The sequence below is a fragment of the Ictalurus furcatus genome, chromosome 1 (assembly GCF_023375685.1).
Source record: "Ictalurus furcatus strain D&B chromosome 1, Billie_1.0, whole genome shotgun sequence".
Lineage (NCBI taxonomy): Eukaryota > Metazoa > Chordata > Actinopteri > Siluriformes > Ictaluridae > Ictalurus > Ictalurus furcatus.
In genome coordinates, this window is record NC_071255.1 from 991,737 (window position 1) to 1,011,134 (window position 19,398).

A 19,398-nucleotide genomic window follows, 5' to 3' on the forward strand; every position below is an offset into this window, starting at 1 on the left:
GCTGAGGAGGAGGAAGGAGCCGAAGGAGGCGGTGGACTCGAACGGCGCGTACCAGCCGACGTTAAACTCCACACAACCTGAGGACCTTCATCAGAAAACCAGGACCATCGCTAACTCGCCAAACGTCAGTCACACGTCTGATGATAACGCTTCAAATACACGATGCAGTTCATACTTATTTAATAATGTGCCATTTTAAACACTGTCTTTACACACAGGTTAAACACTAAAATTAATTTACTGACTGGTCAATGATTATTTACTCGTATTTATTTACAACGTTTTTTTGTTTTATATTTCGTTTTAAAGGCTGTGAGAACTCTAGAGCGAGAAGGCTTTTTAAAAATGTATTCTTTATTCTGTTGCACAAATTCAATATTTTAATAATGTTTTAACATCCATTATTTATTTAGACTTTTATGAACAAAATCTCAAGCAGCGGAAGAGATGTTATTGGTGTAAACTATGTGTGTGTGTGTGTGTGTGTGTGTGTGTGTGTGTGTGTGTGTAGGAGGTGGAGGTTCAGCAGGATTTGGCTCTGGCGCTCTCTCGTGGTCTGCAGTTGGAAGCTCAGTGCTCCAGCAGAGACTCGCTCCAGTGTTCCAGTGGATACAGCACTCAGAGTACCACACCCTGCTGCTCCGAGGACACCATCCCCTCTCAGGGTGAGGGTGTGTGGGGGTGTCAGAGAGAGACCAGAATCGAGGGAGGGAAGAAGATAGAGATAGAAGAAGAGAGGGAAAAAACAAGTAAGGTATGAAGTCAGCAAGGGAGGAAAGAAGGGAGACAAAGGGAAGAAGAGTGGGGAGAAAGAAGTGAGGGAGGTAAGAAGAAAGGCACAAAGTAAGCGAGGGAAGAAAGGAGAGTGAGGAGAGAAGAGAGGGAGGGAAGAAGAGGGAGGAAAGGGAGGAAAAGCGAGGGGTGAAAGAGAGGAGAGAGGGAGGAAATGAGGGGGAAAGGAAAGCGGAAGGAATGGAGAGAGGGAGAAAAGAAGAGAGGGAAGAAAAGCGAGGGGTGAAAGAGAGGGAAGAAAGAAGTGAGAGAGGAAAGAAGGAAGGTGCAAAGTAAGCAAGGGATGAAAGAAGCGAGAGAAGAAAGGTGAAGGGAGGATGAAGGGAATAAGGTTATTATTTCCACCGAGCACTAAAATGAAAAGCTTAATAAAAGTAATAAACTAACCGTACTCCGTCTCTCCCCCTCGCAGTGTCCGATTACGATTATTTCTCCGAGCAGCAGGACTTTGATAAATCCTCCACCGTCCCGCGTAACAGCGACCTCGGCCAGAGTTACCGCAAACTGTTCCAGGCCAAACGTCCCGCCTCCACCGCCGGCATCCCTTCTGTCCCGGGCGTGGCCACCATCCGCCGCACCCCCTCCACCAAACCCTCGGTGCGCAGGGGCACCGGCCCCTTCGCGATCCAAACCCCGGTCATCCCCGTCATGACCCCTACCGTGCCTGACTTCACGGGGGTGGAGCCTAACGAGGAGGCGGAACCCGGCGACGACGCCGAGCCGGAACCCATCCTGCCGGTGCAGTCATGGAGCGGTCAGGCGTCCACTAACCCACCCCTGCACGCCACCTACGAAGAGCACGAGGGCGTCGTGGAGGAGGGAGACACCATGCTGCAGTCCATCCGGAGAGGAGTCCGACTGAAGAAGACCTCCACCAACGATCGCTCGGCACCTCGCATCCCATAATACTCCAGCAATCAGATTTATTATGAACATTTACTATGGTAACAGGGGGGGTTAGTGCGCTACATTACGATAAGACTCAGCTAACATGGAAGAGACCGTCTCTCCTGTCGTTAATTTATTTTACTCTCGTAACATTCTCTTCTGCCGTATTTTCCGGACTATACGCTGCCGAAATTCTGTATTCTTATTAAATATTAAATAAGTCGCATTCACGTAGCAGCTCTTTCTATTTTAAATCGTTCGCTTCAGCGCCCCCTACAGGTGCAGTGCAGTTCCGTGTTTGTCCTGTGTCATTCGCGTTATTATTATACGGAACTTTTGTTTGTTGTTAACAGTAGCGCTAATTGCGTAACGCTAGCTATGTGATGAGACCGTTACGATTGATGTCATCGTTTCCGCTCGTTGCAAATAATCACTAATTAGATGAAGAGATAAACGATTAGGTTACGATTTTTAGTTTCTTCCTGGTGTCGTTTTCATTTAACAAAAACACGCAGCTACACAGCGGAGTTAATACGTACAATATAAATCAAATGTATAAAATATAAATATGCCGTTTCGTCACGCATCATAACTTAGCTAACAGGCTAACATTAAGCTAATTACTGTGTACAAGCTGTGAAGTTCAAAAAGTCAGACGGCTTTTTACACTTTTACAAATCGCGAAATAAATGTTACTGACGTACGAACGCAAGCGATTAGCCTACGTTGGGAAGTGACTCCTAAGTCAAACCTGGCTTCTGATTGGAACACAGGGATCGTGCACGTGTACGAAATTTGATGTTTTCTTACTCGCTTCTTGATTAAAAAAGTCGTGACGTTGAAATAACACCGCTAAGCTAGCAGCACTAGCACGCTAACAGCTAACCTGTGTTCATAAGGACCACGATTACTGGAGTAGCGGGTCTACCGCGAGTACGCTAACAGACGTGCATGTTTAAGCTGGTTAATTTAACGCAGAAATATAAATCAGAGCAACAAAATGTGTCTTATAGTCCAGAAAATACGTTATATTCCTCTTTTTTTCTTCTTTCTTTCTTTCTTTCTTGTATTTCTGCGCATCGCTTTAGAGGACATGAACTGATGTCCGGTTTAATTCTTCAAAACGATACTCTGTGGTTGGAGTAAGTATTCGTAACGATGATACAGAAAAAGTTCAGTGAAGTGTTATAAAGCCTGTTTTATTTTTACATTTTTGTTTATTTTTTGAGAATTTACGTAAAACACTAATTGTGAACGTTAACCGTATAATAATCTACAATATTAACTATGTTTTTTTTGTCTTTTTTATTCTTATTATGCTATAAATAATCCAAACTGACCGCTAACGTTAACAAATATATATATATATATATATATATATATATATATATATATATATATATATATATATATATATATATATATATATATATATATATACACGTTTGTATAAAATGTAAAAGAAGTGTAAATAGCGACGGGTCCGAACAGCAACTTTTAATTTATTCATCCGCTCGGTAAAGTAGATCCCGTCCTTTTCCCTGTGAAATATTGTATATTATGTTAATACACTACGAGGTAATTCATGTAGAAAAACATACACACACACACACACACACACACACACACGTCCTAGTCCAGGTTCATTTCACATGTTTATGTTCTATTTTTTTGTTTTTGTGTAAAAAAAAAAATCAAACCCTATCTCTATAAACTGGTGTGAAAAGTGAAGTTTTCTCTTCGTCACTTTTGTTATTTAAATGTTGGTGCTGTTTTTTTTTTGTTGTTGTTGTTTTGTTTTTCCTGCTTATTTCTTTTTAATCATTATAATTTCTGTAATATTTCTGTGTCAGCGTTATTTCAGCTCCACTGGATTAAATAAATCGCTTCACTATTCAGCACCACACTGAGAAACTGAACGTTCTGCTTGTGTTTGTTTCGGTTGAACTGTATGAGATGTCGGTTTGCTAACTGGCTGGCGTGCTAGGTAGCTAGCCGTCTTGCTAACCGGCTAACAGGATGAAGTTCCTGACGTGTTCTCGGTTGTTGACAGAAAAACTCGTTTGAAAACAGAAATTAAAATGTTGTTATATTTTTGTGACATTAAATATTTTATTCCTCCAGTTTATGGCTATGGTCCAATTTTTTTCTCAGTTTCTACAGTGATGTTGCTAGCTAGCTGTCTAAGGTGATAACAAGCCGAGCTTGTAAATGGAGGAGCTGAATCATGGGACATTATACATCATCTTCTGGAGACTGCATTTGAGTGTTGGGGAAATCTGCCATGTTTTTTGTGTTGAGTTTTGGGGTAATTTGCCACGTATTGGGCCGTGTTTGGTTCAGGACTGTGTTGGGACGCCATGAATCAAGCTTATAGCTCTGTCCCTGAATCAGTTTTATACATGAGTAATAAGTCAATCTGTTTTAAATGGGAAACGTCCAGTTCTTTATGTGCCGATCTCTCTCGCGCGCGTGCGCGCGCTCTCTCTCTATCTATTTATATATAACTCTTTCATCACTCTCAGTCAAACAAAACCTAAAACATAATATTAAAAAAGCTTTAATTAAAAAAATAAATATTTGACCTCGTCACCCTTACGGGCTAAATGTCAGGTTTAAATGTATAAATTTTGCTGATGTTTATCTAATATCGCATTTTTTAAAAACCTATATTTTGGGGGATATTTTTTGTCAGTCAGCGTTTAGAAATTGGATCGTGTTTTATCAGACATGAAAGCAGTGATTAATTTGAACACAAGGTGGCACCAGAGTGCAGCTGGAAAGCGGGCATGAGGTGATTGTGTTCATTTCTATAAATGAATTAAAAATATAGTTAATCATTAATTACATTTTATTCCTCCTCGTTACTGATAAAGATTATGGTTCTGTAGCATAGTGTTAATTTTGTTAATGAAAACTATGAAGAAAAATGTCCACGACCCTTTTTTCTCTCCGTGACTATAACTGAGACTATATCAACATGCAGTATTGTTGAGGAAAAAGACGAGACTAAAATGTACTTTAAAAAATGTAAAACTTTACCAAAATCTCTCTTTATTAAAATATTAGAGATGTTTTTCAAGCCTACGAAAGCGAGTTCCTCATATAAGCGTAGCGGGATATTCTGTGTGTGATTGAGCCACGTGGACTTCCCTGATACCTACAGGCTACCTATGGAGTCTTAACCAAAATCTTCACAGGAACAGTTACTTTAATAGACGAGATAGCAGAAAGTCTGATCCGGATAAAGCTGTGTGCACGTACCTGAGATGATCCAGGTTTAATCTATTTTGAACGCCCTTATTCCTCTTCATTTATTTTCACTATCACAGCTTGCTGAGTATTATATCCACAGCCTACATGTTTACTATAAATAAACATTGGGTGAGTCGAGAGATATGTAATGTGTGTAAAGTGTTATAGCCGTCATTTATTCAGATTCTCAAGCAACTATGAGAAATTGTACCACTTTCATTCTTTTATTGCACCGACACAGGCTCACTTATTTTATAGTGGGGGAAAACAAAAAGAGAAAAGAGTTTTAAGGGGAGAGAGACAGTCAGTTGGGCAGGATGAAAAAAACGATATTAAATTATTTTGGACCACCAAAGAAAGCTGTGAGTGAGAGGGCAGAGGGTCACGATATGGAAGATTCTGTAAGGATGAATGAACTATGTTTGTTTTGTGCCACATGTCTTCAAGAAAACACGAAGAGGAGATGAAATAAGTGTAATGTTATTATATATTTAAGAGCTATTTATATTTATATTATATATTTATACACATTTATCAACAAAAAACCTTCCCAGCTAGATCCCCAGAGTGTCTCGGCCATTTCCACCACTGGCTTGACTAGATTTACTGAAATGTTAATCAATAACTTTGATTAAATGTTGACTAAACCTAGACTAAAATACTTAGGGACTTATTTGTCTACGATATAAGTCAAGTTAACTAAAACTTGAGAAAAAGAAGGACTGAGGTTGACTAAATATGATAAAAACTATCCAGGACATTTGACACAGGACTAAGACTAAATGTAAAAATGACTGACAAAAGTAACACTACTGCAGCGAGAGGTGATTTTGGTCAGTTTGGGCATTGACGCATATCAGGTAGCTCTGCTCTGTACCACAATATTTTACAGCTCCATTCAGTCCGCAGTCACGCAGCAAAACAGCATCCAAGTTTCTAACATACGAATGCAATGATGCTAAAAATTCAGTTATTATGAGTAGTATGGAGCAAGGGGCTCTAAATATCTCTAAAAGTAGATCATATATATATTACAACTTTTTCTCATGAAATTGTAGTTTTAGGTTAAAGGAGAGTCTCCATAATATCCAATAGGATGCATCTAATTTGATCACATGATTTAGAAGTCGTTAAGTGTCTGTCCAATCAGATTACTTTGCTTGATTACTTTGTCCTGGTTTGTAGAAATGCAGCAGACACTGGAACTTTCCCAGTCTACCTGGGAAAAATATCAGAGTGTGTTTCGGTTCTCAAGATAAAAGTAAAGCCTGAAAGTGAAGAGAGAAGAAAGATCTGGAACTCAAATTAAAATAATCAGTTTTCAGTTCATGATATTGATGATTTTGAGCTGGATTTAAATCCTGTGTTTTCTGTCCAGTGCTCATCAAATGAGTGAGTAATCTGAGTGATTACAGTCGTGTGTGTGTGAGAGAGAGAGAGAGAGAGAGAGATCAGAACAGGGCCCATAGCAGAGATACCAGGTTGTTAGTGGAGTATTAATATTGTGGGAGTGGCACGTGCAGACACTATATTAGGAATGGAAATTATTCCATTATATATTCATGATTATAAATTCATATTCAGTAACCGCAGCATGGACTTGTAATGTTTACACAGGAACCTGTCATGACAAAGTTCCACCACTGGGTGTCACTGTTTATGTTCAGAAATCTACAGCTGTGATCATTTCAGTCCAGTCCACTGTAACACAGGAAGTGTGGTTTCACTGAGAGACCATCTCTGACAGTAGAAATGTATTTCCCATGATTGACAGTGTGTAATGGTTATGTTACAGCTGTCGGTCACTTCAGATTTGCTTTGATGGTATTTAAGGTTTATCATCATCGTGGATTATATCATAGGGTCTTATCCTTGGTATAATCCAGTGAAAACCTTACTGGATGAACAAAGTTTGAGATTTTGTACAGTGCATGGAATGTCTTAGCTGCTGATCCATATGCTACAGAGAAAACGTGCACCAGCATCGACCTTTTATGCAAAATTATTTAAATATTGCAGGTGTGTTGCACCTTATCTTACCATTACAATGACATCAGCAGAACGTGCCCCATCCCAGAGTGACGTAAATGAGGGAGGAGCACAACCGACAACACATCTCAGATACAGGAGAACTGTATCTGTATCTGTAAGGTTCAGTCTTGCTTTTCATCGAGAGCTGTGAGGACACGTACTTCCAGTGAGTCAGGTCATGAGAACAATCATAAAGTGCTTTTAGAATCAATTACAGATCATTAAAAGGTGAGTATATTCCTGCACAATAGTTTAGACAGATGTTTTAACTTACTTTGTTGCAGTATTTATTAACTTTCTTAATGAACTCTGAAATGTAGTCATTTATTACTTGTTTTTTTTTTCTTTTCAGTGTCTTTATTGCTTTGGTTAGAAACATCCAAATCACTTTGATTGAATTTTCCTCTCAAGTAAACTCTGGGGAAACTCTGTAGTTTTCCTTATTTTCACACGCAGTACTTTCTGTACAGGAATAGCGTTTAAGACATTTACTCTTTTACATTTACAGATTTTTCCTCCTTCTCCATTAAAAGGTCATTTTACGATCTGACAATGCATTCGACTAGGGAGAGCCATCCTCAGGTTCCTCAGTACAATATTATTCTGCTTGGAAAAACCGGAGCTGGGAAAAGTGCTTCTGGAAACACCTTACTAGGGGAAAAGGTTTTTATTTCCAGGAAGAGTGCTAAACCTGTAACTGACAGGGTTCAGAGTTCAGGGTTGGGGAAGGAACGTAACAAAAGAAATGTAAAGACGTCTGGAGGTCTCCCCTCCCGTCCCAGAGAGTAACATCACCAGATTAAGCAATAACACAATCAGGTTTATTTACAATAAACAGAAAAGGAAGCAAAAAAAAACTTTCAAGAAGGGACAAGGCCAAAATAAACAAAAAGTTCCTAACTTACTACTCCTGATAACTTTATAATCTTTCAAAAGAAAACTAAATAAACTCCAGCTTCACTCTCTAACTAGCCATAAACAGGAGAAAACCGAATTATCAACCAAAATGGAGTTCACCTCTCTACAACTTCCACACAACTTACACATGGGGGAGGGGTACACACCCAGTGAACTAACAATATAATAAACAAAAGCAGCTTCCAAGAAATGACTAAACCGGTTACACAGGATGAAACTCAACACACTACGTCTGTACACTAACACAAACACTACGTCTGTACAGTAACACAAACACTACACACACACCCAGTGAACTAACAATATAATAAACAAAAGCAGCTTCAATTAGACACTTAAACACCATCACCCAGCTCAACATGCCCAGTTTGAAGAAGTTGAAAATGGGAACATGGCTAAAGCTATCCAGAACTCAAAGCCAGCCACAAGTCAGCAGCGTCTCCTATCTTTCCTTGGTATGAACAGTGAAAAAGACCAAAGTGATTATGAGAGAAATGATAGGAATTCATGGTCCTGGATGACCAGCACTTCTCCATAGTTGAGGACTGAGACTTCAAAAATCCGATAAATTTCGGCGGTACTTTTCCGCACTGCACCTATTATTATTATTATTATTATTATTATTATTATTACTTGGAAGAGTATTGTACACTTCAGTTTTGCTCATAAGCTTGTAATCTTTGGACTTTTGTGAGACGAGTAAAAAAGAGAAAAAGGTCAATTTATATCTGTTTTGTTACATAAAGCAACTCATTTTCAGTTAATTGTTCTCTTCTTATGAAAATAAAATGTTACACTGAAGAAAAGTAGATTTTTGTTTGTATATGCTGTCGATTATAGTTCTTCAGCAAAAATCTGCAAAAATCGGTATTGGAAGGTCACGCTTACAAAAAAATCGGAATCGGCCAAGAAAATTGCAATCGGTGTATCTCTAATACATACACACACACAGAACCCAAAGAGAAGGATTATACTTGTTCATTTATTTATTGAGGAAAATTATCCAGTATTAAAGCACCTTTGCTTTCAGTATGTGGTGTGAGCCCCTTGTGCAGTAATAACTCCAGATAACTGCAGATAGTTTGGGGTAAGTGTTGATCAGTCCTGCACATCGGCTTAGAGGAATTCTATCCCGTTCCTCAGTACAGAACAGCTTCAGCTCTGGGATGTTGGTGGGTTTCCTCACATGAACTGCTTGCTTCAGGTTCTTCCACAACATTTCTGTTGGATTAAGGTCAGGACTTTGACTTGGCCATTCCAAAACATGAACTTTATTCTTCTTTAAGCGTTCTTTAATAGAACGACTCGTGTGATTAGGATCGTTGTCTTGCTGCATGACCCACTTTCTCTTCAGATTCAGTTCGTGGACAGACGTCCTGACATTTTCCTTTAAAATTCACTGGTATCATTCACAATTCATTCAATGATGGCGAGTCGTCCTGGTCCAGATGCAGCAAAACAGGTCCAAATCATGACACTACCACCACCATGTTTCACACGTGGGATAAGGTTCTTCTGCTGGAATGCAGTGTTTTCCTTTCTCCAAACATAACGCTTCTCATTTAAACAAAAAAGTTTGTTTTTATTTTTATTTTATTTTGGTCTCCTCCATCCACAAAACATTTTCCATTAGCCTTCTGGCTCATCCATGTGATCTTTAGCAAACTGCTGAAGGGCAGCAATTTTCTTTTTGGTGAGCAGTGACTTTCTCCCTGTAACCCTGCCATACACTCCATTGTTGTTCAGTGTTCTCCTGATGGTGGACTCAGAAACATTAACATTAGCCAATGTGAGAGAGGACTTTAGTTGCTTAGAAGTTACCCTGGGTTCCTTTATGACCTCGTGGACTATTACACGTCTCACTCTTGGAGAGATCTTTGTTGGTTGATCACGCCAGAGGAGGGAAATAATGGTCTTGAATTTCTTCAGTTTGTACACGATTTGTCTGACTGTGGATTGGTCGAGTCCAAACTCTTTAGAGACGGTTTTGTAAACTTTTCCAGCTTGATGAGATTCAACAACTCTTTTTCTGGGGTCCAAAAAGATCAGACTCTGATAGATCCATGTTCTTTAAATAAAACAGGACGGTCACTCACTCACCCCTGATCGTAATCCAATTGATTGAAAACTCTAATTTCACCTTCAAATTAAACTGTTAATCCTAGAGGTGCACATACTTTTGCCACTCACAGATATGTAACATTGGATAATTTTCCTCAATAAATAAATGAACAAGTATAATATTTTTGTCTCGTTTGTTTAATTGGGTTTGCTTTATCATCTTTTAGTACTTCTGTGACGATCTGATGAGGTTTTAGGTCATATGTATGCAGATATATAGAAAATTCCAAAGGGTTCACAAACTTTTGAGCAGCTGAAGTTGGTATCAAGCAAAAATGGGCAACAATAATTATCCTCAGTTCCCATACAGTTAAAAAGTGTAATTAAATGGAAGGGTGATGTAAACATGCCTCTGTCCTTGTTTTCAGTGTTGAAGATATCAAATTCTAAATTTCTTTATATTTACAAAATACAATTAAGTTGGTCAGTGAAAATATTTATATCTTTTCTTTGTACTTTTGTCAGTTAAAGTTTCAAGACACTTGACAAATCAGAGTTTTATTATTGTATTTTAGAAAAAAATCCAGACTTTTATGGAAATGGTGTGTGTGTGTGTGTGTGTGTGTGTGTTTTCACATGCTAAATATTACACTTCATGTCTATTGTCTCTTGTAAATATTATTATTAATAAGTAATTTATTGAACATTGTATTTTATCATGTTTCTGTCGTTGCCATTTTCGGGACATTTTAAAACGCTTAACATAAAAAAAACACTTAATGAGGCTTAATATACTAAAACCATGACCAGGGAAATCCATTTTTCTTTCACATGCCATGTACAGCCATCTGATGAACCCAGATGAACACAACGCACAACGTATCACGTTAAGTGTTTTCCCCACAGGAAACTGCAATAAAGAAAACACTTACCGTGGCGTAATTCACTAAGACAGTGATCTTAGAGAGCCAAATTTAGTACACACTTTATTAATACAGAGTAGGCTTTATTAATAAGGTTTACACTGAATTTGGTCTTTTAATATCACTGTCTTTATACATTAATCCATGTTAAGCCTTTTCTTTACAGTTGGTTTAGTGGAGAAATGTTTAACATAACAAAATAACTCTTTTTTTCATGTTAAGTGTTTAGACTGTCCTCCATTTTATAGACAATAAGACACTGAAGGACATGTTTCAGTGAAATGTGTCTTGTGGATTTATTATGCAGCAGTAGATGATTATTCATCATGCAGTTTTCTTTTTCTTTTTACATTTTTAAATTGACCTTCAGTTCCAAGCATGGTATTTCCTCCACCACCTGCTCATCTTCACACAAGGATCGTGCTGTTGGGAAAGACCGGTGTTGGGAAGAGTGCTACAGGAAACACCATCCTGGGAGAGAGAAAATTCAGATCTGAGCTCAGTCGATCCTCTGTAACATTAACATCTGAGATTCAGCATGCAGTGGTTTCAGGGAGGAACATCTCTGTGATTGACACACCAGGGTTATTCAACATAGAACTGACTGAAACACAGTTATCTGAGGAGATAGAGAGGAGTATTTCTCTGTCTAGACCAGGACCTCATGCTTTTCTTTATATTCTGCCTCTTAGTGTCAGGTTCACTACACAAGAGGAAGATGTTTTGCAGAAATTAGAGGAGATTTTTGGTAAAGAACTGCGCAAACACACAATCATTGTCTTCACCTATGGAGATTTGTTACAGGGGGAATCTGTGGATGTGATCATTCAGGAGAACAGTTGTCTCAGACGATTAGTTAAACAGTATGGAGGTAGATATCACGTCATGAACAATAATCAGAGAGAGGAACGACAAGTTACTGACCTCCTGAAGAAGATAGACAGAATCACTCAGCAAAATGGAGGAATGCACTACACCAATGAGATGCTTGAGAAAGCAAAAGAGTTAAAATTTCATGAAAAGTTTTACCAGCAATTAAAGAATCTTTTGGTTATAGCTGCTCGTGTGGTGGGTGGAGCTGTCTTTGGAGCCTCAGTAGGAGTTCTTGTATGTGCAGTCGATGGTGCTCTTGCTGGTGCACGAATTGGTGCAGTTGTTAGTACAGTGGTGGCGGTAGGTAAGCATCTACTATGAAATGAACAGGAAAGTCGAGCTGCAGCACCCAGTGGAGATGAAGAGGGCTCTGTACCAAATACAGATAATAAAAAACTAAACTAAACTATAAGACTGTAATTGGTGAACTTGCTTTCCAGTGCTCTTAAACAATGTTTAAGATCAGGACGAATTTAGAGAAATCTCTAAGGGCCAAATTTAGTCACAGCTGCTTAAGTGGATTTTCTGAGCTCCTCATTGTGATAATTAAAATGACCTGTGTGCAGTTCACACCTCTGAGACGAGGTTTATCAATAGCGTCTAGACCACCGCCTTTAAACATAAACGCTCACTTTTAAACCTGAAACAAAACAAACAAACAAACAAAAAATGCAGACCGAAGACAGAAATAGCATTTTTCCTTCTGTAAAATTAATGAAGCCCAGGTCTGAATCTGAGGTGATAAAATTGTAATGCGTGTCCAGGATGTAGGAGATTTGATCAGGTTTTAAATTTGTTCTGAAATTGTGATTTGTTGAGTTAATAAAATAGTCCAGTGTTTTTTCAATTCCATGTCCTCTCCTGTAATAAAATGTTCCCATGGGTTGAAGGATAATCTGACCAAGCACTCATCTGCTGAAGTTAATTATGAATTATCTTTAAGTTTTGGAAACTTTCTGTGGGCTTTAAAGTGATTATTATTAGTGAATTAATAGTGTAGTGTGTTTCTGAGGGTATTTACAGACAAAACATGAATTTCAGTGTGATGTATTGTGGGTAAATGAAACTGTCGACTTTAATATGAAATGCTTATAAATCATGTGTAACTCAATTCTGAATACAGATTTATTTAACCTTGTTAGCTTTACATGTGGTTGTTAGCTTTTAGTTCGATTTTATTTTCTTCTTATAGTTCTTGATGCAGTTCCAGGATCCTCAGTTTGGTCCTGAGATCAAGTTTCTGTCTGTGTGGAGTTTTACGTGTTCTGTCTGTCGTGTGGATTTCCTCTGGGTTCTTCAAGTATAAATGAATGAATTTTTGCATTTGAATGTAAGCACTTTTAAATTGATTACTTCCCAAAAATGCTTAAAATGTTCCATCTGTAAAATCTGGTTCTTTTTGGAGTAAATTTGTCTTTTTTCTTCTCAAACTAGTTGTGTTGCTGCATTCTTCTCTGTTCTGTCTATTAAATTGGAGTCGCTGAGGGAAGCTTTGGTCTTCTGTGATGCACCATCTGCTTCCATCAAAAGGTTTGAAACGGTTAAAATGAGATTTTACAATGTTCACTCGTGTAAATATGCACACAAAAGAAAGTACACCCTCATTCACTTTAATGTTTTAATAATCAGGGCCTAAATAACAACAGTGTTATTAACTTCTATAAACAAACAAATAACTTTGTTCAGGAACCGTTTGAGGAACATGACGAAGAGTTCCAGGTGAGTGGGATGTGCAGGACTTTGGGATACTTTTGGCCTTATGATGTCTGTACATGTGTGTGTGTATAAGTATGTACGCCTGTAAGCAAGGAAACGTGTATGAATATGTTAGTGACGGCAGGCATGGATGTACAGACAGGTACATAAATATTTGAACAATGACAAAGTATTTGTTATTTTAGCTGTCTTTCACGTAATGTAAGCACAGGAGAGAAGCAAGTGCAGGTATGGCAGTTTACTCAAACAATAAGGAGTAGGATCAGGCAGAAAACAAAGTCCAAGGCAGGCTAGGGTGAAAGGATCAGGCAAACAGGCTAAACAATTCAGGGCAGAGAATAAACAAAGTCAACAGGGTAAACAAAGTCTATAACCAGAAAATCAAACACGAGATAAGGCTTGGAAATAGAACAGAGACTAGACAACTGAGTGAAGTTTTTCGCAAAGTCCTTGTGTAGAACCAGTCTCCTATATGTGTGGTGTGATCGTGAGTGTAAATTGGATGCAGGAGTGCGTGATTAGAATGAGGGTGAGTGTTCTGGGAATTGCGGTCCATGGCGGCCATGTTTGTAGGCCGCAGTGCAGTATGGGAAATGTGGTCACTGGTTTGCTTTGATATGACAGTCTACCACTGTAGTTGAAATTAAATAATGAATATGAGCTCAGTTTTAATTTGAGGGAACTTAATTCAATTCCGTTTTATTTGTATAGTGTTTTTAACCCTAGGCTCCAGGCTATCTAATAGTTTGAATATTTTGTAAAAAATAAATGACCTCGTTCTCTTCATGTCGTTAAATGAACATGCAAATTAGTATATGACGTCACATTCTGACCTCTAACGGTTAATTAGAAGTGCCCCCTCAGTTAAATCACTCCGTTTAACCACTAACTACTTCCTCCTTTTTTAGTACAAATGATGAATAAATGTACTTTTCTACCAAATCGAAAATATTATAACTTTACATTTAACTGACATCATCCTGCATTATTTGAAGCGAAAGCTTTGGTATTTCAAAGTTAATCCATGGGTTTGGACACAGCTGGGAGGTTTATGAAACTCATGGAGTGTTTCTCAAACAGAAGGCCGCTTCCTTCTAGAACAATCCCTCTGAGGCTTCTCGGCTAGACTTCTCCTCAGCACTGATCGCTGGAATGAGATGTAAGTCCTCATGGCGATGGGATGAAGGCTTCACAAGAACAAATGCATAGAGCGCCTCCTACTGTTCATTTTATAGAACACATCTGCTTACTGCTACAATTCTGCTTAACGTATAATATTAACACTTAACAGCTTGAGCTAAAAATAATATATTCAAGCTTAACTTGGATAATTCTCTTTTCCTTTTGCCAGGGGTGTAACGCATGAGATCTGCACTATATGAAAACCACAACAAAAAAATGTTCAAGTTCAAGTTCACTTTATTGTCATTTCAGCCATATACAGGTGGAACAGTACACAGTGAAAGGAAACAACATTCCTCCAGGAACATGCTGCTACATAAATTTAATAGTATTACATTGTATTACGTTATAAAAAGAAAATGTTATTACTTTATGACAGTGTTACAGTGAACTGCTGGTGACACTGTGATATGTCCTTTATTTTTCCAGAGCCAAAGCCATAACAGTAATGTCATAATATTGTTATAAGTACTAATTATTATTATTATTATTATTATTATTATTATTTTATTTTAAAATAACTTAAGAAAAATCTTAAATATACCAAAAATAATTATATAACTGACTTCATATAATGCAATACAGCGAATGTGAATAATATGACAACCGTCTGTGGTTTCCCAAAACATGAATTCCTTCATCTCCGAAAACCTTGTTGGTCTTATTTGGGGATCTCAGTACCTACTCGTGTCCCGCCATTTTTTTCATGAATTTCGGAATGTGTGTAAAGGATTGTTGGTGATTGGAGGATGTGAAAGGTTCACTGATGCGTCCTTCAAATGAAGGCCACGAAACGAAGGCTGCCCTCCAAGGATCCTTCAGCTTGAGACAGGTAGACCTGGCTGCAGCCTGCACATTTGGGTAGGGCTACATGTGTCGTTCTAACCAATAACACCAGTTATGGGCGGAGCGACACGTGTAGCACCGCCCCGTTCTGCAGGCTGCATCCACTGGACCTTCTCCAACGCTGAAGTCTGTCTGATAAAGTCTCCTAACAATGCAAAAGGATAATACAAAGGATTGCAAGGTATAAGGGTTTGGTACTTTTAATAACATACTAACTAGCTAGCTAATTAAACTCAAATTAAACCAGCTAGCAGTAGCAGTGGGAATGTTCACACACACACACACACACACAGATGCAAATGCATTCATTATCTGTAAGGATATTACTTTTCCGAATAAACGCGCAAATGCCAGGTAACGTTTACACCTGGGTCTGTAGTGACGGGGTTCCGCCACTGGATGTCACTGTTTATACTTGACAAAAAACAGCTACGTTCCTTTATCTTGGCAGATTGTTAAAATAATAGTGATTTACACTAGTTCTGGATCTCTAATCTGAATTTTGAAAAACGTGGTGACCTTAAATTATTAACTTTCTTATTAACAAACTTTCAAACATTAAACCAGCTCTTGAATCCTGGGAGATTGCATTTCAACATAACACACACACACTTGTACTATCTGGAATAATTAAAATGTTCTGTCTGGCAACAACTCACTTTTATTTTTGAAGGAGTGGCACAAAATGTCCGTTTTTTTCTGATTTCTTCAATAATCAAGGGGAACTTCTCTCATTTTATGAACTTATTACTCTGAAGGGTGTTACGTTCTGCATAAGAGACTTCAAAAAAGGTGATTAGAAGTATCCCACTTGGCTTAAAATCCTTAATTAGAACGCACCTAAGTTATGCTAGCTTGTCTAATCACATTCCCATACTTTCAATTAATGGTACTCATATTCTAGGCAAGAAATGTAATATTTTCATTAGAAATGCTCTTGTATCAGATCAAGTAATTCTCTCTAAAGCTCGCTCAAAACGGTGTGCTTATTACCCAAACTCTAATTTAAGTAATTTATGGATTTCTCCTTACAATCTTCTTATCCCAAATAACATTAGAGAACTTCATTTCAAAATTACTCACAAATATTACCCCTATAATAAGCTTTTAAACAGGTTTTTAAAAAAATAAAAATAAAAATGTATCCCCCTTGTGCTCCTTTTGTAAAATGGAAGAAGAATCATATTTACATTTGTTTTATCAGTGTGTTTTCTCCAATATTTTTGGATAGAAATTATGTTGTTATTATTTTTATGATTTAAGAAATTGGTACAGATTACAAAAACTATGATTTTTCTTTCAGATATTCATTCTAATGATGCTAATTTTGATGATACTTTATTGTTCCTCTGTCTTCTTTGTAAATTTCATCTTCACAAACCCAGAGCAATACAATCTAATCCTAATTTTAGAACTTTTTCTGCTGATGTAAAATCCCTGTTTGTCTCTTTTAATAATAATATGTCTAAACCTCTGAGCTCCAAGGCCTCCAAAACATATAACATTCTTAAGGATGTCACATTGAAAATGTCACTCTGTCGCTGTGTATTTTGTGTTGCTTTTGTTTCTAATTGTCCCTTTGTTAGAAATAGATCCCCATTGTTGGTATTTGTTGTGCGTGTATGTTTGAAAAAAAGATAGAATGAAAAAAAAGATAGTTAGAATATCAGAAAGCTGCAACTCAGGGGGATTTATTAATGTTTAAGCGACAGACAATCTTAAATTAGCTCTAAACATCCCAGAAATCCTCAGTTTCCTTAAACGGAAGGTCTGAATCGTTTCAAATTGAACATGGGAAATGTAGTTTCACTGGGAAGCCATGTCCTCCATAGAAATCCCAGAGAAATACATTTCCCATGATTAACTGCGCGTGTTTACGACGGATAGCTCAAGGTAACCGGAAGTGAATTTATTTCAGTCATTTTAGAACTAACATTTAAGGTATTTAAGGTATTAAGGTATTTTAAGGTATTAGCGATTCTAATATTGGCTTTGTATCCATATTTGATAGGTGATTGAACGTATTTTCTAATTTGCGGTATGTGCTTTTTTAATTCTAACAATCACCGGTCGAAGAACTACACGTCCCATGAACACCCGCGCTGTAGCCTAGCGCGAAGCTAATCCATTTGTATCCAAAACACTATATTATGATATGCGGCCATATAATTGTGCAGAATACAGAGCGGTAACAAACACACCATAAAAACAAACATGAATGCAAATGAAAACACAAAAGGCGTAGATATAAGAAAACAATATTAGCCGCTTTTGCTAGCTATTTCAATACGACAAGCAACGCCGCCATTTTGGAAAGGTCAGGAGCAGCGCGAGCCTACAAAGAGATGGAAAATGTTGCCTCGATTTTCAGACCAAATTAATATAAACTAAGACAGCCTATTTATTATAAATCCTAATTAAACCAGTAATATTTAAATTAATAAAGCTGATAAAAAAAAATAATGTCAATTGTGTATTATATACACTTTGTGGTGGAGCAATACTGTGTCATGGAGTTCGATTTTTTTATTTTCATGAATAATTACACATAATAATTCATTAAAAACTTACTGATCAAGCATGTATAAATGCATTACATTGTATATAATTTAAATGAGAAGTAGCCCTGTCCAAGATGGCGACCCGGCTGACGCGTCTTTTATGATAGTAGTATCATACATTTATTAATATCAGACATTTACTTCCGGTATGAGGGTCGTTAAAAAGTGGGCGGTTACAGTAAGGACAGCGCTTTTTTTCTGTACTGTAAAAGGGACGTAAACGTCACGAGAGTGTCGTCATAGCTACGTAAAAGCTCGAGACAGCAAACCGTATTCCAACGGGAGAATATTTCTAGGGTACTCGCGCGGCTGGAAAAAACAACATCAACAACGATTGTCTTGTTTTTGTTTTTCGCCAAAACGACATGAATGAGAGATGTGACACTTTGGATCACTTTTTATTCGATTTTAATCGCCGGGCTTTTCGGAGAAGCGCGTTAATAAATCCGTTGTTTGGATGTTCAGTCGAGCTCGGAGTGTGTAACGGTGTTAACGGGACGCCTCTGGCTTCACTGCACACTCAGCGCCACACGAGCTAGTCCGTTAGAGGCTTCTCCCCGCATCCCTCTGTCCGTCCGTGCCCCTGCTGAGAGCGCGCACGTGCGAGAGCGATGTTGCCGTGTTTGCGCAGAGTTTTACGGCCGGCTCTCGCGCTCCGCCCGCTCGTGCCCGTCTCTAACCTGGGCACGCACGCGCGCAATGAGCCCGTGGACCCGCTGAGCTCGCCGCAGGGAGCGCGAGACTTTATCTTCGGCCTCCATCCCGCCGAGCGCTCGTGCCTGCTGCGGGAACTGCACCGTTTCGAGTCCATCGCCATCGCACAAGGTGAGTACACACACACACACACACACACACACACACACACTCACTCTCTCTCTCTTTCCTGTGTGTGTGTTCGGGACGCAGCCCTGCTTCAGTAACCCGTTTAAGACCCGGTACCGGTGCGGTTAGGTGTGGAGTTTATTTACCGTCACGGGTCATTTGTATATTTGTTGTAGTTCTCATGAATCCAGTACTGACCCTGCAGTAGCTCTATAACATGTCTATAAGGGGTGTGTTATTTTGTTAGGCTGTGCTGTTATTTCTTATCTTTACTATTTTGTGTTTGTAGCCACAACTTGGCTCCGCCCCTCGGCCTGTGTAGTAATCCGCCTAGCCCCGCCCCAAAGATGTTTCCCAAAAAAACTGCACTCTATGTAAACTGTAATGCTCCCATTAGTGCACCCTCTATGCTGCCTCTGTTCTTCTTCTAATGCTTCCTCTAAGTGCACTCTGTACACTCTCTTATGCTCCCTATATACACTCTCTATGCGTCCTCTATACACTCTCTATGCGTCCTCTATACACTCTCT

General features: G+C 38.5%; 3 protein-coding genes across 14 annotated transcripts in view; all 3 read left to right on the top strand.

Annotated features, from left to right (window-relative positions):
* LOC128619982 (protein MTSS 1-like) overlaps positions 1–2,188 on the top strand; it is a 38,932-nt gene extending 36,744 nt beyond the window's left edge. For 5 of the 10 annotated variants that reach the window (XM_053644586.1, XM_053644747.1, XM_053644672.1 and 2 more), the window contains 3 exons: positions 1–124; positions 512–749; positions 1,205–2,188. The exon at positions 1–124 is cut by the window's left edge and continues 44 nt beyond it. In XM_053644586.1, coding sequence (XP_053500561.1) covers positions 1–124; positions 512–749; positions 1,205–1,698 — 856 coding nt within the window. In that variant the 3' untranslated portion in view covers positions 1,699–2,188. Of the gene's footprint in view, positions 149–511; positions 750–1,204 lie in introns of all 10 variants that reach the window. The other 5 variants (XM_053644907.1, XM_053645252.1, XM_053645336.1 and 2 more) reach the window with 2 other exon arrangements.
* A 4,901-nt stretch (positions 2,189–7,089) lies between these two features.
* Positions 7,090–12,263, top strand: LOC128620427 (GTPase IMAP family member 4). The gene is made up of 2 exons (XM_053645462.1): positions 7,090–7,194; positions 11,239–12,263. Exon 2 carries the CDS (start codon positions 11,247–11,249, stop codon positions 12,060–12,062), a length of 816 nt encoding a protein of 271 aa, XP_053501437.1. The 5' UTR covers positions 7,090–7,194; positions 11,239–11,246; the 3' UTR covers positions 12,063–12,263.
* A 5,783-nt stretch (positions 12,264–18,046) lies between these two features.
* LOC128620947 (transmembrane protein 65-like) overlaps positions 18,047–19,398 on the top strand; it is a 30,286-nt gene continuing 28,934 nt past the window's right edge. Inside the window, exon 1 of one of the 3 annotated variants that reach the window (XM_053646531.1) lies at positions 18,047–18,871. In XM_053646531.1, coding sequence (XP_053502506.1) covers positions 18,658–18,871 — 214 coding nt within the window. In that variant the 5' untranslated portion in view covers positions 18,047–18,657. The remainder of the gene's footprint in view (positions 18,872–19,398) is intronic. The other 2 variants (XM_053646448.1, XM_053646366.1) reach the window with 2 other exon arrangements.